The 24,866-nt window shown below is 37.6% G+C and overlaps 1 protein-coding gene across 3 annotated transcripts; it reads left to right on the top strand.

Annotated features, from left to right (window-relative positions):
• Window positions 1–307: 307 nt before the first annotated feature.
• On the top strand, window positions 308–22,042 carry snx16.L (sorting nexin 16 L homeolog). 3 transcript variants are annotated; one of them, XM_018268097.2, is made up of 8 exons: window positions 308–462; window positions 3,356–3,767; window positions 10,098–10,184; window positions 12,360–12,508; window positions 16,456–16,525; window positions 17,722–17,858; window positions 20,530–20,646; window positions 21,042–22,042. In XM_018268097.2, exons 2-8 carry the CDS (start codon window positions 3,411–3,413, stop codon window positions 21,145–21,147), a joined length of 1,023 nt encoding a protein of 340 aa, XP_018123586.1. In that variant the 5' UTR covers window positions 308–462; window positions 3,356–3,410; the 3' UTR covers window positions 21,148–22,042. The 3 variants fall into 3 exon arrangements, with proteins under 3 accessions (XP_018123586.1, XP_041422464.1, XP_018123587.1); XM_018268098.2 differs by lacking the exon at window positions 308–462 and adding an exon at window positions 469–706; XM_041566530.1 differs by lacking the exon at window positions 10,098–10,184.
• Window positions 22,043–24,866: the final 2,824 nt, after the last annotated feature.

The raw sequence follows: 24,866 nt of genomic DNA, 5'->3' as shown, positions 1-24,866 counted from the left end.
ATTGCAACCCTGGCTGGGACGAATTACAAAAACAACTGGCCCTAATTTGCATTAAAAATAATTTTCCCTTTTTTTCGTCAAATTGGGGCAAGCAGCTCAGATGGCAGGTACTGTTAGTAACCACAACAATGTATATTTTCTTCAGTTCCCTGCCTCAATTCGGAGCTTTGAGCAAAAATGACACTTCTGAGGAAACAAACGGAGGCAGCAGCGTGCAACTAAACTAAACTTTTTTCCTCTAACAAAAGTAGGAGGGGCGAGCAGAGGAAAACAGATTGTGATTGGGCAGATCGCTGCCTACCAATTGAGATACGCTGCCTCTGCTCGCCGATTCTACAAGGCAGCAAAGTAATGCATCACGTGTAACCGTGACGCCAGTCTCGCGAGATGACACTTCGGTGGGGTCGGGATTTAGTGAAAGAAAGGAGGAGGAAGCTTGCAGTCAACAGCTTTGCGGAAGGTGTAAGTAGTGATACGGGACTGTGGGCTGTGTTAGGAAAAGCGGGACTGCTGAGCACTCTGCATTTTAGGGTGACGTTTTATCTACCCCCCTCATAGCCTATCCAATACCCATACGGCGCTACCAGGACTAACTAATAAAACTAACTACTACACAGGTGTAGGGGAATAAGATGCTGGTGTCATAGCAACCGCCCTGTCTTCCGAAGTCTGAAACTCACTGAGAGCAGGGGGGTCGGTAATCCAAGTAAGTGCAGCACAGACCCCCCCCCTCCCCTCAAAACCCTTGGACAACTGTCCCCCGCACCCCTTTTATATATCAGTTATACCCCCTTTTATATATGTTATACCCCTTTATATATCAGTTATACCACTTTTATATATCAGTTATACCACTTTTATATATCAGTTATACCCCCTTTATATAACAGTGATACCCCCTTTTATATATCAGTTATACCCCTTTTATATATCAGTTATACCCCCTTTTATATATGTTATACCCCTTTATATATCAGTTATACCACTTTTATATATCAGTTATACCACTTTTATATATCAGTTATACCACTTTTATATATTAGTTATACCCCCTTTTATATGTTATACCCCTTTATATATCAGTTATACCCCCTTTTATATATCAGTTATACCTCCTTTTATATATCACTTATACCCCCTTTATATATCAGTTATACCCTTTTTATATATCCGTTATACCCCCTTTATTATATCAGTTTTACCCCCTTTTATATATGTTATACCCCTTTATATATCAGTTATACCACTTTTATATATTAGTTATAACCCCTTTTATATGTTATACCCCTTTATATATCAGTTATACCCCCTTTATTATATCAGTTTTACCCCCTTTTATATATGTTATACCCCTTTATATATCAGTTATACCACTTTTATATATCAGTTATACCACTTTTATATATTAGTTATAACCCCTTTTATATGTTATGCCCCTTTATATATCAGTTATACCCCCTTTTATATATCAGTTATACCCCCTTTATATATCAGTTGTACCCCCTTTATTATAACAGTTATACCCCCTTTATATATCCGTTATACCCCCTTTATTATATCAGTTATACCCCCTTTTATATATGTTATACCCCTTTATATATCAGTTATACCACTTTTATATATTAGTTATATCCCCTTTTATATGTTATACCCCTTTATATATCAGTTATACCCCCTTTATATATCAGTTGTACCCCCTTTATTATAACAGTTATACCCCCTTTATATATCAGTTATACCCCCTTTATATATTTGTTATACCCCCTTATATGTCAGTGTAAGATCTCTACTGCAGGAACAGTGAAGGGACATTTTTTTCATCTTTGCCTTATAGACAACTTAATACAACCTGCCCCTTCAGCTCATGTTGGCAGTGTATTGGTCAGTGTATGAGCCTTTTTCATGCCCTGTCCGACCAATAGCAGCCTAAAAATTGGCCAGGTATTAGGTATTAGGTTTGAAAATCCTGTTTGACAGGCACTGTGTCGGTGTGGATCTGTCCGGCATATGGGTCACCAAATCAGGCTACTTGGCCAACTGTACTGGATGAGGCAGGGATTGTGAGCAATCTTCAATTCCCTTATTTTATTGTGTATTCATTAGAAGAAAAATCTGGAAATATTTAAAGTGGAACTCCGGCTGACAAACAAAAATCTGATAAAGAGGCCCACATAACACAGACTCCCTAATATACCCATCACCGTTATCTGTTTCTTCAAAACAGATGAATAAATGCCATTTTCTATGCTGTAATCCAGCCTTTTTAACAGTTCTCTTTCTGCGTCATTTGAAATCCTGGCAGGCAAGGAGGGACTAAACACTGATGTTACAAATTGTAACTTCTCCACATCTTACAGACAGCATGCAGAAACTACATAACCCACAATGCATTGCACTGTGATGTTTCTTTCCTTATTGAAATCACATGTGCAGGAATTGAGGGTTTAGAGGATGCAGGTTGAGGACAGATGCCTGTTGATACAAAGTTACAGTAGTCCGACAGCTCAGCAAAGTAGTGCGGCAGATCAGCAGGAGAGCAGGGGGCTAGGCTTAGGGAAATGTCAGAAACCATTAAAAACCGTGAAAAATCTGCATATTTTTTAATTGTTGTATATTGCAAAGTTGCTTGAAATTATGTTTACTTTTTGAAAAAGCTTAAGTTATGTTTTGGTGGAGTTCCCCTTTAAACTAAAATGGTCAGGTGGCAAGTCCCTATTCTATGTGAGACTGGCACAGTGCCTTTGAATCAATGCACGGTGGTTTCCTAGCTAGCTGTGCAAATATTTACATGGTGGAATCAAGAAAGAATCCTTATAGATATAGAGGATTGTCATGCATCAGTGCAATAACTTGTTGAACTCCAATCATTTGTACTGTACTGTAGTAGATCCTATCTTACAGGACTGACTACCCTAAGCCCCAGAGCAGTGATTGGGGGCCTTGGCCTGATGGACTGTTGGGTTTAAATTTTGGAAGAATGCCTATTTGCCACCAAAGTCCAGCCTAAAAGTCCGTTGGGGTCAGATTTAGCTTAACCACTTAATCTAGATATTTACAAACTATATTATGGATAAATCATTGATACGATTTTCTTTTTTATCTATTACTTCGTTATTAGTAAGACTTTAAAAGGTTGGTCAAACCCGACATATATCTGAAAACCAGAGGGGTACTGTATAAACCACACCACACCGTGCAGTTGTGGAAAAACTAAAGCAAACATGTTGTTGGTTTACCTCTAGCACTGTACTTGTACATTTATGGGCTACCTGTTGTAAAGGGACGTCATTTTTCCTGTTCTTTACAGCCATCACTTTTATAGTTGTTTTGTTTTCTTATTGTGGTTCTTTTTCAGATGGTCCTTTGAATACTGTTTTGACTTGGGAAACAAGCTGTACGGATCAGAGAAGATGGCAGCTCCCTTTGTTCCTATTCCTGTCCCAATAAGCAATTCAGCTTCGGGCAATATGACAATTAAAAGCCAAAGGAGTTCTTCTCTTGGAAGCACCTCGACAAGTTCAAACTCTTCGAAAGAACCACCTGATGAACCTAATCCCGGGACCTACAAAAAATTGAGTGTGCCTGACCGAATCAGTTGTTCTTCCTCGGTTTGCACTAGCCCTCTTGTTAGGACTAAGTTTGATTCTTCAGTTGAGTACTGCACACAGCCAAATTCAGACGAGTCTGCTTCTGAGTCACTGGAGGAGAGGCCATCAACTCCAACTATTTTAGGATATGAAGTTATGGAAGAAAGAGCAAAGTTTACGGTGAGTCTGCCTTATAGGTATCTTTTCTTCAGCAAGAGGAAGGTGTTTAATGAGGAAAGGTTAACTCACTGGTGAGTGCTAGACCCCCAGTAAGCCTTCTGCTAGAGACTGGTGAGCTAGTACTTGGCTAGTTGTGCCATGCCACAATTGTTTATCTTCTGCCAGGTAGTCTCTGCACTACTTATGGTGGCCATATTACATTAACTATTGTTTGAATTAGCCATGTCAGTACTGCTTGGGAGATGGTTAAAAAAAATATAACCAAGTACCCTGAACTGTTGTGTTTTTAATAGAAGAAACACTGCCTCATAGTTAGCTTGGGTCACCCAGGGTTGCCTAACACATTAGTAACCCTGCAAGTTAACCTTTCCTTGTCCTTTAATGCCTTTAGATATATAAAAAAAAAATATGATTATATCAAAGCTGGACTACTTCCAGCTTTGAAATGGGGGTCACTGACCCCATCTATAAAAAATGCTCTGTAAGACTACACATTTATTGTTATTGCTACTTTTTATTACTTGTCTTTCTATACAGGGCCCTCTGGCATGCATATTACAGCCTCTTATTCAAATCAATGCATGGTTGCTAGGGTAATTTGGACCCTAGTAACCAGATTGCTGAAATTGCAAACTGGACAGCTGCTGAATAAGAAGCTATATAACTCATAAACCACAAATAATAAAACATGAAAACCACTGGCAAATTGTCTCAGAATGTCACTCTCTACATCATACTAAAAGTTAATGTAAAAGGGAAAAACCCATTTAACCCTGAAAATGCCAAAAAGCATCCAGGGGAGATGTTGGTGTTCTGGTGAGTGGAGGCTGCTGTGAGTTAGACAGACCCATGGCAAAATCTGCTATGTGTGCACACCAGCAGAAAAAGTAGTGGATTGGCAGATGGAGATGCTCCACTAGACTAACACAATGGTTCCTAAACTGTGGGGCTTCTTTCCCAGGGGGGCTTGAAGCAGTGACACAGCCTGAAGGCCAGTTAAAGTAAAATTATTCTAGATACACCTAAAAGTTCAGTCCGAAGCTTTGTTAGGTTGAGATTTTTTTGTGGAAACATATTTGCTGCTGTAGATGCACTCTAAACCGTGGCAGAATTACAGATAAACCAATTTTACACAGGTTCTATGTAACAAATAGCATGGTGCTCTATCTGGGAACTCTGCTGCTCAAGGGGTTCCATACACAACCAGAACAAGATGGAAATCAGATGGCAATCACAACAATTTGCCAAATGCAAAATGGTTTGTTGAGATCTCCATTCAACGTTTTGGAGGATCTACCCCCTTTCTCATGTGCTCTCGTAATTACTGATAAACCACACTTTTTTCTATACCTGTAATTTTAGGTATGGGGTAGGTGCCTGATCAAAGGTTGAAACTCCAAGGGGGACTTGTACTGAAACTGGACTAAGGTATATAACATATACTATATCTTTATGCACTTATCTGCTTAAGAAACTCTTGCTATGACATGGCAGTTACAGAAAGTAAGTACTGGCTTCTCTGCCAATTCAAATATTTGTCTGCCAACAGCCTTGATACCTATCCCATGATATCCGAGTTCCGGAACAATTGTACAGGATTACAATGGGCCAACAATATGTAATAAAACCCAGGAAATGCATGTATTTCAACTAGCAGATGAGCACCAGACCAGCCTTTGCTGTCTCTCATAGGGTGCCCATTATTATCAGCCTTCACACAAATTAATTAAAGTTTTCGAACATAAGATAGATTTAGTGATCCTTTGTCCATATATAATATATTTTATATTACCTGCAATTATATTGCATAGCAAGCAGAGCTGTAAAATCCTCCCACCAGCACATCAATAATTTCACAGCTAACTTGGTGATATTATATCCCTATGCATTAAGTTGGCATGGGGAAGTATTTTATGAACGTGTGTTGCTTTATTAAAGTTGCAAGGCTATAGTTCCCTAACTGCTTGTACTAGCATATTCCAGTATTTGGCCTGCAGCACTGTTCTGAGAAGAGATGTCACAGACAATGCAAAACAATGTGTTCTATATGTTTGAGTATAGAGCATTTTGACTTTATTTTGTTTTTACATGCTTTTAAAATGCAGTATCTGCCTGACATATGCTGTAGCCTGTCATAATAAACTGCGCATATAGATACATGTGTTATACCTTAGTCTAAGAGTATTTAGGTGGGTTATCTGGATTTTTCAAAGTGGTCTAACAGGAAATGTGACACGTTTTTTTGAATCCATGGTCTGAAAATGGCCACATCTTGTCAGCTGATGACATTGCTTCTGTGTTTGAAAGGATTTATATTACATTGAGTAAGAATGAAGGCAGATCAAATGGCACTTGATGATATACTACCTGGAGAATGGCAAATGCTTCTATTAGCTCCACTCACTTGGCATTTGGACAACACAATGTTTGATTTGTGTAGGGCTTTTGTATTTATTTCCTGTAAAGCGCTTATTTTATCAGAGCATTAAATCGAAAATATTCCAGTATTTGCATTGCATGATATTGATAGCTGTTAGGTTGTTTCCAGACCACAATACAGAAGTCCATTCTCTTGGTGACTTTTCTTTTTGTGTGTACTTCTATTGTTAATGGGCACATCTGGATTCCGGTTCATCATTCCACTTCTCTGGTCACTTTCCCTTCAAAAGTATAGTTTGTCCAGGCTAGGTGTATGATTTTTTTTTTTTTTTATTTATCTTTTAGTTCAGGTCTTTCCTAGACCCGTAGTAGCTGCAGATTTAATGTGCCACTATTGCTCTAATCTATTTAACATTCCACTAGTAGAATGTTTGGCTCTATTTGAGGTGGTTTCTAATATCCTAATTTTTCAGGGGGTACTTTATTTATTATAATATACAAGTTTGAGTGAGTCATATGACAGAATGACATCACTATTTATATATAACCACAAAAAAATGAAAAAAAATGAACACCAGCAGAAAATTGTCCTATCTTACTGGTGTCCACACTCTCCAAGGTAAGGTAAATTGCCAATTAAGTAGCAAAATGGGTTGCTGAGGTCAGTGATTCTGATATGTGCATGTTAATAGTAGGGATGCACCGAATCCACTATTTTGGATTTCGGCCGAACCCCCGAATCTTTCACGAAGGATTCAGCCGAATACCGAATCCGAATCCTAATTTGCATATGCAAATTATGGGTGGGAAGGGGAAAACATTTTTTACTTCCTTATTTTGTGAAAAAGTCACGCGATTTCCCTCTCCGCACCTAATCTGCATATGCAAATTCGGATTTGTTTCGGCCGGGCAGAAGGATTCAGCCGAATCCTGCTGAAAAAGGCCGAATCCCGAACCGAATCCTGGATTCGGTGCATCCCTAGTTAATAGCTGGACATAATATGTTAAGCTTGTATGTGACTCTTGACACCTATTGTACTCAGCCTGTGCTGTGGACTGTTCCATACCTGCTATACACAGGGCAGTCACACTAGCAGCTAAATGCCCATTCGATGGAACTCAACTTCAGCGTGTTCATAAATTAAAACAGTTAAAGGAACAATAACAAGAATGCATGTGTTTTAAAGTAACTAAATATAGTGCACTATTGCCCTGCTCTGGTAAAACTGGTGTGTTTGCTTCAGAAACACTACTATAGTTATTCAGTACAGGTATGGGACCTGTTATCCAGAATGCTCGGGACCTGGGGTTTTCTGGAAAACAGCTTTTTCCATAATTTGGATCTTCATACCATAAGTCTACTAGAAAACATATAAACATTAAATAAACCCAATAGGCTGATTTTGCTTCCAATAAGGATTAATTAAATTTTAGTTTGGATCATTACAAGCTACTGTTTTATTATTACAGAGAAACAGGAAATCATTTTTTAAAATTTGAATTATTTGGATAACATGGAGTCTATGGAAGACTGCCTTTCTGAAATTCTGAGCTTTCTGGATAACGGGTTTGCGGATAACGTATCCCATACCTGTAGAATATAAACAAGCTGCCCTGTAGCCATGGGGCAGCCATTCAAAGGAAAAAAGGCTCAGGTTACATAGCAGATGGCAGATAAGCTCTATAAAATGTGTCCTACAGTGTTTATCTGTAATCCGCTATTTAACCTGTGCCATTTAGCCTTATTTAAATTGCCTCAATTGCTACACAGCAGTTTGTTTATATACATGATAGTAGTGTTTCTGAAGCAAACAGATTAATTTTACCAGTACAAGTATGGGATCTGTTATCTGGAAACCCATTATGCAGAAAAGCTCCGTATTACAAAAAGGCTGTCTCCCATAGACTTAATTTTATTCAAATATTAACAATTATTTCCTTTTTCGCTGTAATAATAAAACAGTACATTGTACTTGTTTATTTAATGTTTAAATGATTTTCTAGTAAGGTATGAAGATCCAAATTATGGAAAATCTATTATTCGGAAAACCCCAGGTCCCAAGCATTCTGGATAACAGGTCCAATACCTGTACATTATATTTCTGTTGCTTTAAAACGCTTTCATTTTTAGGTGTTCCTCTTTCTTAAAGTGGAATCTTGGTGAAGGATTGTAAGAGGCTGCTTAAAGGGATACTGTCATGGGAAAACATGTTTTTTTCAAAATGCATCAGTTAATAGTGCTGCTCCAGCAGACTTCTGTACTGAAATCCATTTCTCAAAAGAGCAAATAGTTTTTTTTATATTCAATTTTGAAATCTGACATGGGGCTAGACATTTTGTCAATTTCCCAGCTGCCCCTGGTCATGTGACTTGTGCCTGCACTTTAGGAGAGAAATGCTTTCTGGCAGGCTGCTGTTTTTCCTTCTCAATGTAACTGAATGTGTCTCAGTGAGACATGGGTTTTTACTATTGATTGTTGTTCTTAGATCTACCAGGCAGTTGTTATCTTGTGTTAGGGAGCTGCTATCTGGTTACCTTCCCATTGTTCTTTTGTTTGGCTGCTGGGGGGGAAAGGGAGGGGGGTGATATCACTCCAACTTGCAGTACAGCAGTAAAGAGTGATTAAAGTTTATCAGAGCACAAGTCACATGACTTGGGGCAGCTGGGAAAATGACAAAATGTCTAGCCCCATGTCAGATTTCAAAATTGAATTTAAAAAAATCTGTTTGCTCTTTTGAGAAATAGATTTTAGTGCAGAATTCGGATGGAGCAGCACTATTAACTGATTAATTTTGAAATAATTTTTTTTTTCCCATGACAGTATCCCTTTAATGTAACCCACATGTAGCAACATCACAATAGATGTTTGTGTGAGAAATAAAACACAAGTTCAGAACAAATAATTATGCACTGTAAACGTGATAACAAAACAGTACTTTGTACTTAATGGTAACTAAGCTGCATGAATCCATATTTTGGCAAAACAATCCTATTAGGATTATTTCATGTTTAAAAGGGTTGTTCATGTTGGAGTTTACTTTTAGTATGATGTAGAGAATGATATTCTAAGACCATTTGCAATTGGTTTTGATTATTTGTGTTTTTTTTTAGTTATTTAGCTTTTTATTCACCAGCACTCCAGTTTGCAGTGTCAGAAATCTGAAAGCTGGAAAGAGTCAGAAGAACTACTAAAAATAAATGAAGACCGATTGAAAAGTTGCTTTGAATTGACTATTCTATAACACACTAAAAGTTAACTTTAAATATTTTCATTGTTTGGAATGCTTGGGAACTGGGGTTTTCAGCAATGATATGGATCGATAGGAGTAAAAAAAAAAAAAATTGCCAGTATTATATGTGGCAGTTTTCTTTAATGTTATTTGAGAAATGCATTGAGCCTTTCATGTTTTGCTCAAGGCCTTTAATCATATGCACAAACTGAAGCACTGGTTTTTACCCGCAAAATTTTGGGAGTGGGTATAGACGCGGTTCTCCGGGTTTGCGGGTAGCAGGTCTTCTCAATTTTACTCCTTTTTTTTGATCACGCCTACTTCCAATGATATCACTTTACGACAGCACTTCCTGTTTTACTAATTTTTTTTTCTGATCATGCCAACTTCTAATGATGTCACTTCTGGTTTACAATGACAGCACTTCCTGTTTCTTGATGGTCAGCGGGTTGCGGATAAGGTACTTGCGGGTCGGGTTCAACAAATTGGTTCCGCGCAGGACTCTAGTCATTTATTATTTTCCTTCCCGACTGTGAATAAGGTTGTTATCTGAACATGGACCTTCAGCAGCTTTCAGTAAGTTCCGGCTTTTAGCTGGCTGCAGAAACTGGAACATGTTGGCGTCCCATGAAAAAAAGTCAAATATCTGATTTAAAATAAGTGCTTGGCAGAGCCTCACTCTCTGTATTGCCTAGATTATTAAAAAAAATGTTCTTGGCAGGTATACAAGATTTTGGTAAGAAAAAGCACAGAGGAGAACTGGGTTGTATTCAGACGCTATACTGATTTTTCAAGACTTAATGACAAGGTAAGTAGAAAAACTTCTGCCATAGATTCCAGGAATGAGATTTATATTTCCTCTTAATACTTGGCTACACTCCTACCTTTACTGATAAACAGGCACAGTGCATTAGCTCTACTGCTTTATTCTCTGCCCTCTCCAGTAAATCGTAGTCATAGATTGTATGTGCTGATGAATATAGCTTCATGTAACTTTATGAATTGACCAATATGAAACTTATGTCATGTATTCACAAAGAAATATATTAAAATTTGGCTAAGCCTCTCAGAAGTGTCAACCAAAAATGACAATTTCACTGCTGCTGATAGAAATGAGTGGCAAACAGAAGCAGACAAGCCAACAGTTAAAAAAAAAAACAGCATACACACCTAAAATATAATAAATGAACGTGACAGTTTAACTATGATATAGAATGCCCTATTCTTAGCAACTTTTCAATTGGTCTTCATTTTTTATCTGATGTCGTTTTTTTAATTTTTTGCTTTCCTCTTCTGAACTTTTGCAGCTTTCAAATGCGGGTCACTGGCAGCTTAAAAAGTATTGCTTTGTGAGGCTACAGTTGTATTGTTACTTTTTATTGCTTCTCTTTTTTATTTTTCAGGCTCTATTCTAGTCTCTTATACAAACCACTGCCTGGTTGCTAGTGTAAATAGGACCCTAGCAACCAGATAACCAACATTTCTGGAGAGCTGCTTATCAAAAAACTTCAAAAATCACAAAAAAGGAAGACCAATTGTAAACGAAATAGCATATCACTGTCTACATCATACTAAAAATTCATTTAAAAATGACACGCAAATTCAGTCTGTTTTTCATTATATGACTCCTAAACTATTAGCTAGACAAAAAACAGTTCATTAGATAAGCACAGTAGTTGCAGTACAAAGCCAATTTATGCCTTAACTTTGTTTCCAGTATTTTAGTTAAAAATTTTAATCCTCTTACTTGCAAACTTTTCCATGGCGTATCCAGTATCATTTACCTGCATTCTTATAAAAAGGGTTTAAAAATGCCCTTCAGGCCTTTGCTCGGTCATGTTTTGGCATTTGGCAGGTAATAATATACTGGAATGCAAGAAAAGGTCCTGTTAAAAGATTCAGTCAGTAACTCCTGTATCGTGATCCCAGACTGAAATGCCCATAGCTGTGATGTAAGCAAAACATAAATCGAATTCATAAAGGCATATGCTATTGTTTGCACAGTACATTATTTTTCCTTTTTTGTCAATACATACGAATAGGAGTTTCTAATAGCAGTAGCAGCCCTAGTGGCTGCACATGTAAAGTGCAGTTGTTATTTACAGTATGGCAGCTCCTTGTTTACTTACCTTTATAAATGAAATCATAAAGAGACATAAATGTTCCTTGCATACTGTATACGGTAGTATATACTGCTATAGTCTAATACTTTAATTATGCAGGAAAATAAATAGAAGGCAAAGTATCTATAAACAGGTTATACTTGTGAGGCCCATAATTTATGGTTCTTCTTCATACAGGCGGAGGTAAGGTGTATTTTATCCACAATATTTATTGTAAAGGTATGGGACCTGTGATCGGGAGCTGGGGTTTTCCAGATAAGGGGATTTTCCATAATTTGGATCTTCCTACTTTAGGTCTACTAGAAAATCATGTAAACGTTAAATAACCCCATTAGGCTGGTTTTGCTTCCAATAAGGATTCATTATATCTTAGTTGGGATCAAGTACAAGCTACTGTTTTATTATTATTATTACAGAAAAGGAAAAATTTGGATTACTTGGATAAAAATGGAGTCTATGGGAGACCGCCATTCCTTAATTTGGAGGTGTATGGATAACGGATCCCATACCTGTATATCTGTAATTGTACCAATGCCTATAAAGTGCAGGTTACCAGGGGAAAATGGGTGGTAGATTGGATTCTAAACAATGGTACCATTTGTAAGTACGAATAACTTTAAACTAAATTTCTAAGAAAACACTTCATTTAACATGAACATTCTTAAGGGAATTGCTTCTCATTGCAGCTGGACTGCATGGATGTTTGCACTAGCCAATCATTTTTTGCAGTGGTCACCTACAAGAAGCTATTGACTAACAACCACAGCCCTACCCTCAGTCATATGTTCAGAAAAAGATGGACATATTTATTAACTTGAGAAAGTCAAACTTTTTTTTTTGTTTGTTTTATTCCTTTTTAGCTGAAAGAAATGTTTCCAGGCTTCAGGCTTGCACTTCCACCAAAGCGCTGGTTTAAGGATAATTATGAATATGACTTCCTGGAAGAGAGACAGTTGGGCCTACAAGCATTTCTGCAGAACCTGGTGGCTCACAAAGACATTGCAAACTGGTAAGAGGCACACTTCTTTTGTAGTAATAAGGGGAGATGTTTCCTTTTATATTATATGATGATGATATGTATATGACTGGTGCTGATAGGTGTGGTTCACCTTTAAAGGAACAGTAACGTCAAAAAATAAACGGGTTTTAAAGTAATGAAAATATAATGCAGCGTTGCCTGCACTGGTAAAACTGCTGTGTTTGCTTAAGAAACACTACTATTGTTTATATAAATAAGCTGCTGTGTAGCAATGGGGGCAGACATTCAAAGGAAAAAAAGCTCAGGTTACACAGCAGATAGCAAATAAGCTCTGTCTGTCTCATGGTGTTATCTGTTATCCATTAGTTAACCTGTGCCATATAGCCGTTTTTTAATTTCCACCATTGCTCCACAGCAGTTAGTTTATATGAACTATAGTAGTGTTTCTGAAGCAAACACAGCAGTTTTTCCAGTATTTCTCAGCAGGCAATTACTTTCACTTTCCATTCAGCACTTCCTAGATGTCACTGCTCTCCCCACATTCCCCCAGTTCTCTTAACCATTTAATTGTGAAGCCAGGGCTTGGGGATGGACATCAGGTCCCCCATTCTGGTGCACAAACAAGATTCTGAGATGATGCAAGGCTTGTCTTAAAACAAAATGGCTCCTCCTTGCTATAATTATGAGTTCCCAGAGTGAAGGAAACAAGATTCAAAGCATTCATATAGTGCAATTAAAGTTCATTTTGCTTGACTAATGTGATTTAAATAGGATTTTGAATAATTTTTTTGGGTGACGGTCCCCTTTAAATGTACAAATTCAGACTTTGGATTCGGCTATGGTTTTCAGTCAAATATTTTATGGGGCATTCAGTATTGATCCAAATTCTGAAATGTTGGCGTTGGCTCATCCCTACTAATCATTTGACTAGATGTGGACTAAATAAGGGGGTACTAACTTCATAAATAGGCAACTAGTTGTTTTCAGATAATCACCAGAAATAACAACTTTTTCCAATGATTTTCTATGTGTGACCGGTTTTCTAATATCGAAGTATAAAGTGCCATTATTCACCTTCTGAAGCAGCTCTGGGAGGGGGATCGCCGACCCTGTAAACTGTTTTAAATTGATACATTTAGTTGATAAATTTCTTATCTTTGTCCCTGCTGAGCAGAATCCCTGGGTTTCATTAAAGGCAGCTGTTAGAATTGATACAATAGTTGCTAATACTCCAGAGATGCTGCTGAGAAATGTATCAACATTGTAACAGTTTAGAATCAACATTAGAATTACTGAGCTGTCAAACACCAGAGACACGAACATTCAACTTTAAACTTAGATTTTGGAAAAACAGTAAAAAATAAATATAAAGTAATTGAAAAAAGTCATTATTTCTGGGGAACAATCTAAAAACAACAGAATTGAAAAAAGTGTTTTAAAAGTGAACAACCCCTTTTAAGAGCTGTAGTCTTCTTCAACATTACCTCCCTTCCCAAAACTCATAACTTACTACTTCATCCAACCTTCAGCCATTAACATGAACACAGTTCTTGTGAGTGTGTACATGCATTTGACACAGGGACACTACTGTTTGAGCCCAATTGTATTCTCCATGCACAGCTTTTACCATGAACTTGTGTTCTGTACTATATACATACGCTTCAGATATAAAGCCTCAATGAATGAGAAGTAAAGCCTTCTAGATTATTACAAAATAATAAAATAAAAGTTACCTTAAAGGTGAACCGCCCTATTAAGGGTCAATTTTTCACAATTATTTCCTTAAAGGAAAAGTAACACCAAAAAATGAAAGTGTTTTAAAGTAATGAAAATATCATGTAGTGTTGCCCTGCACTGGTAAAACTGATCTGTTTGCTTCAGAAACACTACTATAGTTCATATAAACAAGCTGCTGTGTAGCAATGGCGTAAATTTAAAAACGGCTATATGGCACAGGTTAACGAATGGATAACTGATAACACCATTATGTTCTACAGAGCTTATCTGCTGTGTAACCTGAGCCTTTTCTCCTTTGAATGGCAGTCCCCATTGCTACACAGCAGCTTATTTATATAAACTATAGTAGTGTTTCTGAAGCAAACACAGCAGTTTTACCAGTGCAGGGCAACACTGCATTATATTTTCATTACTTTAAAACACTTTTATTTTTTGACGTTACTGTTCCTTTAAATAGTTATTTTCTTAGCAGACATTATGTTGCTGTAAAAAATAAATACAAAAATTATCTGTACATGGCTGGTAGTTTGTGGCTGTTCTATATTCATTATGCCTTCTGTTCTATTATTCATGAGTTCTTTTAAAGCTTCGCTAGTACAACAGGCTGCCCTGTTTGCTCAAGGACATTCCGTAACAACAGCCAGAGAGGTGGAAGGAGGTCACTTGGAAATCTCTGTACACAGAACAATGTTGTTCACTGACCCCAGAAAGATCTTGCCGTTGGTTTAAAAAAAAAAAACCTGAATAATCACTGTTCAAAAAAAAAAGACTTGGATCTAGAATCTTCAGTAGTTTATATATATATAAAAAAAAAAAAAGGAAACTGTAAATTCTAATCTGCAAATCCCTTAGGGAAGTTCTAATAAATGGAAAAGCAAAAGAATATATTCTATTATTACAGTTTCAGTAGGCACCTATGCAAGTCTCTTGAGCCATATAAATACCTGTAACTAAGAAACATATTGTCTGGAGTGTGGTTAAACATGAATTATTGTTATGGCTTCCAACAATACGTAGCTAAAAGTCTTGCAATCACCAATGTAACCGTATTTCATCAATAATCTTAAAAATATGTTCTACAGTAAAGAGAAAGATGAGTGACTCTTGAGCAGTTTATAGTACAGCCAATGTTGACAGTTGCCGTTTCAGCAAAAACTAAAGAGCTGCGTCTTAACGGTCCACTATGGACACAAAACTTTAAAAAGCATTATCTTTTTAAAATCTGCAAAGTCCAAACAGAATAGAAGATGATAGACAACCTCTGAGACTATAGGGCTGGTGCAAAATGCATAAAACATTTGCAAATCACCATGTGTTTTAACCCCACACTAAGCTCCCTAGATGCAGGTAAAGACCTGTGCTTCTCATAAGAATACAGTGCTGTTTGTGTTCAACAATGCTGTATTCATGAAGCGCAGCATATGGGCATCCCCTATCCCACCTGAGGGTGCTATTCTAAACATTTTTTTTTAATTCACATTCATTATTTATTTTATTCCAAGATATTAAGGGATACAGGTACTGTTAATGAGTGAATTTCGTTACAACAGTGCCACCTGCTGGTCCGTTTCCGACAAGTCTGACCAGCAAGTAGTCAAGGAAGTTGTCAGGAGAAAGAAAGAGGCTGATAAGCAGAAGAACATCAGCCTCTTTCTTTCTCCTGACAACTTCCTTGACTACTTGCTGGTCAGACTGGTCAGAAACTGACCAGCAGGTGGCACTGCTCTAATAAAATTCAATCATTTTAACAGCACATGTATCCCTTAATATCTTGGAATAAAAACAAAATAAATAATGAATGTACATTGCAAAAGGTTTACTTATCCTTTAAGATAGGACTTGCAGGCAGAGACAAGGTGCTGCAGAGACCTGAATTGGGCCACATTCCACCAATCTTTGCAGGATTTGGATAATCCATAGGGTCATAATTTATTTTCGGGCCGATTTTCTTGTGCAGTATCGGCGCAAAGCAGGAATAGGTTACCGTTGGGTGACTACACTTCCCAGCACAATGGCTTTTAACTTCTAGTAATACAAGTTCTGGATCACTAGAGCTTACCTGGTGTTTTGGGAAAAACATAATTCATATAAGAAAATAAACTATTCTGTTCAAAGACAAGAAATTAAATATACAGAAAAGTTATCTATGGTTTCAGAAAATATCATACTTTGTCTAAAGTAAAATTAATTGTTATATTACTCATGCGGGGTGTAATGTGAAATGTTTCTGTTTTATTTAGTGCACCAGTGAGATTATTTCTTTGTTTGGACGACCCCCCTGGTCCATTTGACAGCCTGGAAGAGAGCAGGGTGAGTCAGTTAATTTACTGTGCTTTGGGTAAGCACTGAAGAAGACGGGAATTTGCAAGTGATACATCAGATGAGGTCACTTTGGGTGATATAAACCTGTCCAAAACCTTAAATGTACTTTATTTGCCAGAATGTATAAGCTGTCCATTTATTATCTTATATGGGTCTGCCGATTGGATATCCCTGTCTATTTATAACTTTATTTTTCTATGATTATTATTACGATATTTCCCCGCAGCACTTGCTGGTAGCAGGGAAGTTGTCCCCCATATTTGTCTTATTTGACAACGAGGAAGCTTCCCTGCCCCATCCATAATCTAAGTTGCAGATGTTGGTTGCTTTGAGCATGTTAGTAGCATCGTCTTAGTACATTATTCTCCTTTACTCACAATTTTTGGTTTGTTTATACTAAATAGCATATATATATATATATATATATATATATATATATATATATACATACATACATACATACATACATACATACATACATACATACATACATACATACATACATACAATTTAGATATGTATTGTTAAGATGTCAAATGTGGTTTATAATTAAAAATAATGTTTTTTCATAGTGTAGAATTGGATAAATGATTTTGACTTGGCATAGTGCAGAAAAGCCTCCTGCTTAGAATCTTGCATTAAAGGGATTGTTCATCTTTAAATTAACTTTTAGAATAATTTAGAGAGTGATATTCTGAGTCGATTTGCAGTTGGTTTTAATTTTTTATTGTTTGTGGTTTTTGTCATTTAACTTTTTATTCAGCAGCTTTCCAGTTTGCAATATCTGGTTGCTAGGGCCCAAAATACCCCAGCAACCATGCATTAATATGAATGAGAGACTGGAATATGAATAGGAGAGGGCCTGAATACAAACAGGAGTAATAAAAAGTAGCAATTCATATAAATTACAGAGCATTTGAAGGATGAAAAAAGTCAGAAGAAGAAGGCAAATAATTAAAAAGTTATAAATAATGGAGACCAATTGAAAAGTTGCTTAGAATTAGCCATTCTTTAACATACTAAAAGTTAATTTAAAGGTGAACCACCCCTTTGAGATCAGATGGAGCTAGGAATGGAATCACACAGGAAAACATAATTAATATGCAAAAAAATAGATCCAGCATAGATATTATCACACATAAACAGTTTGGGGGTTTGTTTTATTCTTTCATTTCTTTAAATAGGCCTTTTGTGAAACTCTAGAAGAAACAAATTACAGACTTCAAAGAGATCTTGTAGAAAAGCAGAAAGAGCTTGAAGCTGTGAAAAAGTTGTTAAATGAAAAGAAGCAGCAAATTGAAGTGCTTGAATCCCAAATACAGTGAGTAGTAAATTAATTTATGTATACAATAATATATATTTAACTCATTGGCCTCCTTAAAGCCCTTTGGTTCTACTGGATGTCAGATTTACATTATTGGTGACTTGCAGCTGTGTGTGGGTTTCTCCACTAACTGGGGGGACACTGGAGTCTACAGCAGGACCAGAGGTAACACACCAGGAAATACTGCAGGGCTGAGTGGAAGCACAGAGTCTGATTTTAAATAGAGTTTTTACTGTATTACAACTCTTTAGATCCTAATCTTAAATATCCTGATTTATTTTGTTTGCTAAATTAAAAGTTAAATCATTTACAGCTGGGATTTTCTTATATTTTGCAATTAAAGGAAAACTATACCCCCCAAACAATGTAGGTCTCTATAAAAAGATATTGCATAAAACAGCTCATGTTTTAAACCCTGCTTCATGTAAATAAACAGTCTTCATAATAATATACTTTTTTTAGTAGTATGCGCCATTAGGTAATCCTAAATATAAAATTGCCATTTTAAAATTTACGGACTGCCCCCTGGGATTGTAGGATTAACGGTGCACACAAACAAACCAAACAAACTATACTTGTTAGGTCACATGAGCCAATGAACAGACAGAGTTGTGTCTTTTGCTTCCACACTTCTTCCTGTTACAGTTAGAGTTGTAGTATTTCTGGTCAGGTGATCTCTGAGGCAGCACAGAGACCATCATTAAATGGTAGTTCAAGGCAAGAGATGTAAAAGGGCAATATTTACTTAAATATATATTCCAGTTTGGTAAGTTTCTTTAATATGTCACTTAATATGATATAAACTATCTGTTGCTTAAATATTCATTTTAGGGATATATTTTTCCTTTAATGTATTAAAAACCAAGTCTGTTCTCCATAAAGTACTCCGTGAATACTTTATTCCTGATGCATCTAACTGCTTTTTTTTGTGTTTACTACACTATTGCAATATATTTATAAGATCCATACCTACCTTGCTTTGCCACAGAATTTTTCTGATTTTGCTCTCACTGCAGGCATGTGCTCCCAACCTTATCGATCATCAAGTTCACAGCACGAGCGGGGTCACAATCTCTGCTTCTAAGGCTCATGGCACATAGGGAGATTTTGTTTCTGCGCTACTGCAGGCAACAAATCTTTTCAAAACGCTTTCCCACCAGGGATCCCCCCCCCCGGGAAATGCCCCATACTTTCTACTTACCCCTCGGAGCAGAGTCACAGCATAGGGGTTCACCGCACCGCCATCATCTGGGTCATCAGTAAGCTGAGACTGGGACCTGCGAATCAGCATATGCGCAGTTGGAGCAATTTACCTGTTTGTAACTACTGCGCATGCACTGAAATGGACAGAAATTGCTTAAGTGCCTGAAGAAGATACAAATACCCAGAAGATAGCTGCGGTTAACTCCGATGCTGTGACTCTGCTCTGAGGGGTAAGTAAAAAGTTACAGGAATTTCCCCGGGGGGGGGGGGCAGCTAGGCTGGGGGGGACTATGTGGCAAATTCGAGCGACTTCGGAAAACTAATCGCTCCGAATGCCATTCCGCCGGCGATTTACATTTTAACCGGCAGGGAGGCTGTTCAGGGAGATTAGTCACTTCAAAGAAGAGGAGATTTTTTGCCAGGCGACTAATCTCACCGAATCTGCATGTGTGCCCTGACCCTAAAGGGGAGCATCTTTTAGTGTAAGTCTCAGCTCTCACTGTGATTTTCAAGCGATGAAAAAGGTGATTTCTGGTACATCAAATAGGAAGCATAACAGGCAGATCCCATAATGTGTGTGACCTATATAGCAATGCATTAGCAGGAAAGGGTGTAGGGTTTCTGCTACAACTCCAGTGAGCATGAAACCTAAATGGCTCAATAATTAACATTTAATCTACTGAACTTTGTCCCTCTGCAATAGACAAAGGGCAGATATAGTTGATGTAATTCTTTTTCCATTTCATATTATGATATACTTCCATTACCAGCTATTAGTATGCAGAGAGTACAAATCTGTTCTCCATATGTTGTAACCTTTTAAAACTAAATGTAGACACAGAATGATATCTGACAGTCTTGACAGAACATAACCTGGATTGCCGTATCACCTAAACCAGCGGTCCCCAACCTTTTTTGCACCACGGACCAGTTTCAAGCAATACAAATTTTAACAGGGGGGGGGGGTAGATGCATGGGTGCATTTCAGGCTCCAAACAGTATTTTGGTCCTTAGAAAGCTTCCTGGGCTTCGCACAGCTGTTGTCATGACACTTGCTTCTCAGGGAGCTGGGATTGCAGGTAATTAGGGTCTGTTTCATTGTTTTTGCAGCTGTTATAGACTGCAGCTGAGACCAGAGGGGGCCCAGTTTAGCATAGCCCGGGGGTTGGGGACCCCTGAACCATGCAGACCCAACCAATGCAATCATTGTTTTGTGGCATTTCCCAACTGTCATGATCAGTATTTGAATAAGCCCCAGTCACATATTAATCATTAAAACTGAAACTGGGATGTGTTCAAGTTGCCAGTATTAGCCCATTAATGGCTTCTTTACATTTGAGCAAAGCAGTTTCCAGACACGCATGTGCCATTGTTTTGCACATCAAGAAAGACAACTTAAACTGCTGCAGATTCAGAATCATTAATCGGGCTGTATATTATGCTTCTTTTTAATTCCATTGTACAGACAGATGACAACAGGAGAAGGGAAGGCACGCAGACTGTCTGGTGAGGAAAGTGAATGCAGCGGAGAGGTGGAGTCCTCTGCCATAGAAGCAGACCAATCCACTGCCACAGACAACTGGTACAGTATTTACATTCTGAAAATATTCTAATAACCGCTAGCACTACAGCACCATCCATATCTGGATTAACTGATAAAACAATATTTCCTATGATTTGTTAATCAGGGTCCCCTTCACATTAGCAAATGAGCCCTTCTGTGTCTTGCTTGTGGGATTATTAATGTCAGTGTTTGCAGGTGGTTGCTTTAACTCTATATCTAGCTGTCTAAATCCACAGTTAACCTCACATTTTGTATAGCTGGTGGTTGCTTTAAGTGGGCCAACATAGCATCCTACTGGTGAGATTTTTGTCAGTCCCTTGGTTTTGATCTCTATTTTTACATTAGAACCTGCTTTCTTACACCTATAAATATTGCACCCATTAAATCCATGACCTTATTTCTTCTTGTTTCAGTTCCGATAAAGGCAGTCAAGAGAACTGCTGGAGCGAAGCCTTGCATGCCGACAATTTACCGGAAATTGAAGTTGCTGAATTTGCAGACCCTGATGAAGTCATCTGATGTGATCAGCTTGTGTTTTTTGTGTCCAACTATCTGAAGATTCCACCCTGCACTGTAGTGTCAATGAAGTGCCCGCCGAGGTGCCAACGCAGGATCTTTATGTTCAACAGCTTTCATAAGGATAAGGACCCTTAATCGTTGCTGCTTTGAAATCATCATTTTCTAAGTGGATAAAGGAGAAACCACAAAGTAGGGTTGTTGACATGAGAGAAGAGTAAATGTCATAATGAAACTGCTGAATCCTCACTGATTCCTTGAGTGGCAAGTGGCATTATATCAAGCACTTTTGATCAGTTCACAGATCGAAATGGTAATTTCTTAAGTGCCACAAATTGCATGCCCCAAATTGCCAAGACAGTGTTCTTTTCTGTATGCACATTAATATGTTTTAGGATGTCTATGAGCTCCATTTATTCCTTAAAGGGGAACTATCACGAAAATGTAATATACGCTTCAGCATACTGAAATAAGAAACGTTCTAAATACAATCAATTGAAAATTCTGTACCTTTTCTGAAATAATCAAGTTTATCTTCTCTATCACTCTCTCGGCATCCGTTTCTCCTCATTCTGTCTTTATTCAGGAGTTGGGTGTCAGATGAATGATCAAATATATCTTACAGGAGGGCTCCTTTTGCCTAGAAGATGTATTAGAGCTCACTCTATTAAAATCACCGGAAATCCTGTCTCTCTACATGCAGAATTTGTGTAAAAGGCAGTTACTTTGTTAGATTATGTTTGTACTGTAATCAGTTAGTTGAGTGAGCTTGAATTCATCTGCTAGGAAAGAAATCCCCCGTATGCAATATATTGGATCTAACTGTCAATAAATATCTGACACCCAACTGCTGCATGAAGACAGAATGAAGAGAAACCGATGCGGAGAGAGGAATAGTGAATATAAACTTGATTATTTCAGAAACAAAAGTACAGAATATTTAATTGATTGTATTAATGTATGCTAAAGCTTATATTAAATTTTAGTTCCCCCTTTAAGATATTGAACTAAAACTCCCAAAACCCTCCTGGATAAATGGGAATTTTAGACTGACCGCATCTGTAGGGTCACAGGTGGCTGCTTTAGGAAGTACATGGATAAAAATCCTTTCTCTTAAACAATGGTTTGTTAAAAAGTGCCTCGCTAGACAGTTTTTAATTTCACCCAAGAACATTTAGTGTTGATTGTCAACAGTGAGCACAAATGGCATTGTGTATATTGATCCAAAACTCTTGTTTTTAGTATCTATGCCTTTTTTCTGATACATTAACGAATGTCAGGAGCATTGGGAGCAGATGTGTGCTGGTAAACTGCCATACACGGGAGAGGATATCGCTATCACTATATATATTTTGCACTAAGATTTATTGTGGGATAATCAAGCTGGAATAGTTAGTTCCCCACAGTTGTGTCCAACTGTGGATGTCGGTTTAATCTGTTGTAATATTTGCCATATTTAGCTGGTCTTTTTATGGTATAGTCACCACGTTTGTCTTTTGTTATAGGAGTTCATTTGTAATGGTGATATTTTTATGCATTTCCCAGGGATTGGAGTTAAAATCTATATAATTAATACTAAAGCAAGCCACGAATGTTAGTTTCAAGTCTATGTATATAACCAATTGCATTTGCTTTTTTTTGTTTTGTTTTGCTTTGGTGGGGTGTGGTAGGATACACAGTGGTATGATGGAAAATGGAGTCAGAATTCCAGTAACCCAACTCTTGTTACAGCTCCTATCTGCCACAATGTTTTAAAGGAGAAGGAAAGGTTAAAACTAAGTAAGCCTTATCAGAAAGGTCCATCTAAATATACCAGTAAACCCCAAAAGTAGTGCTGCTCTGAGTCCCCTGTCAAAAGAAACACAGCATTTCTTTCCTTCTATTGTGTACACATGGGCTTCTGTATCAGACTTCCTGCCTTCAGCTTAAACCTCATTGCCCTGGGCAAGAGCATGCTCAGTTTGCTGCTCTCCCCCCACCCCTCCCTTCTCTACTGTAATCTGAGCCCAGAGCAGGGAGAGACTCAGGCAGGAAGTGATGTCACACCATGTTAATACTGCAGCTCCTATCCTAAACAAACAGAGAGTTTCTAGAGCTTTTTACTCAGGTATGGTAAAACATTCTACAGAATAAATATAGCATTCTAGCTTGCACTATTGCAGCTAATCTATTGCCAATAAAATGCCTCCGTAGCTTTCCTTCTCCTTTAAGAGCTGTCTGAGGATTCGGGGAGTTGTTTACACCAACTATAGACCGGCACATTTGATATACCTCCTTTAGGGGGATTTTGAGCTTTCGTGAGACTCTGTATTGATCATTAGTGCAACATGTTACTGACAGTAGGCTTCACTGGTGTACAGCAATATTAAAGGTCACTTGATTTCAGTGGCTTGAGAAGAAGCTGGAACTGGATACACATTTTTAAACTGTTTTCCAAACAGTTGATTGTTTTAAGAACACCCATACTTACATATTTAATAGCTCTCATTATGTTTTTTTAAACTATATCCTGTAAGAGCTCTTTGTATATAGTTTGTGTTAAAGACACAGTACTTTCCTATGGAAAAACCCTCAGAAGTGCTTTGTACAAGGAACGTGACCTGCCTATTTATTCTATATTCATTGTCCAGCAAGGATAGGCAACTGGTTATAAATTATAAACTGAAATACTTGTTTCTCTATTTACCCAAGTGAAGATGCCTTTTAGCATTTACACAGACGAGTAGTGTGATTTAGTTTGAGTTGGTCTGTGAAATAGGATGGCCATTGAGCGGAAACATTGAGAGTAATAGAAACACATTGTTTTGGTCCCTGTGAAATTGACTTTGCATCGAAAGTAAAATTGTAGCAAACAAACATGTAACAATGATTCCATTCAAAACAACGGCTTTTCCCCATTAGCCATATGATATGCTTCATTTGTACAAAGTTAACTTGTATTATTGTCTGACCATATAATCCAAATTTAAGATTTTAGATTAAAGTTGCAGCATACATCTGGTCAGCACTAATAAATTGCAAGCAGTGTTGGACTGAGACACCAGCGGTCTGCCTAAAAACCTTTGACCAGGGGCCCACTTTTAAGATGGCCATAGCTGTAAAGATTTTTAAAAGATCCGATTGTCCGAATTGTCCATCAACTAAAAAGATAATTTCAAGTGATATTGCCAGGAAAACAAAGGGGAGCTGCCTGCTTGGCCCTGCAAACATCGATAGATTGCACTGGGACCAATAAAGATTTTTTAACCTGGCCGATCAATTTTCTGACAAATGTCGGCCGAAAAATCGTAAGATGTACGATCGTTCAAATCCCACTAACCGCACGATAATTTCGAAGGATTGGTTGGACGTCGCTAAAATCGGTCGTTCGGCAAGAAAAATCTTTGTGTCTATGGGGACCTTTAGTGCTCCTATTCTCTTATGGGGGAGTGTAATAAAAGGCGCAAAGAGCAAAATAATTCGCACCAATAAGAATAAAAATCTGCATCTCGCAATGTAATATTGTTCCTTAAACTGTTATTACATTGGGAATTTAAAATGCGCATTGGGAATTTTAATTGCGCACTCTTAAGAAGTGCTTGAAGGTGTCGTAATGTTTTGGAGCAAACATAACGACTTTTTCAGTAAGAAGTTTTAATACATTGACTGTGCTTTGGCGCAAACTATAAAATTTGCAAACGGTCGGAAGTGGTCGCTAAACAGTTTCCAGGTTCGCAAAAGCT

Source organism: Xenopus laevis, chromosome 6L, assembly GCF_017654675.1.
Source record: "Xenopus laevis strain J_2021 chromosome 6L, Xenopus_laevis_v10.1, whole genome shotgun sequence".
Taxonomy (NCBI): Eukaryota; Metazoa; Chordata; class Amphibia; order Anura; family Pipidae; genus Xenopus; species Xenopus laevis.
Note: the sequence above shows the minus strand (reverse complement) of the source record. Positions and strands in the feature narration are given on the sequence as shown.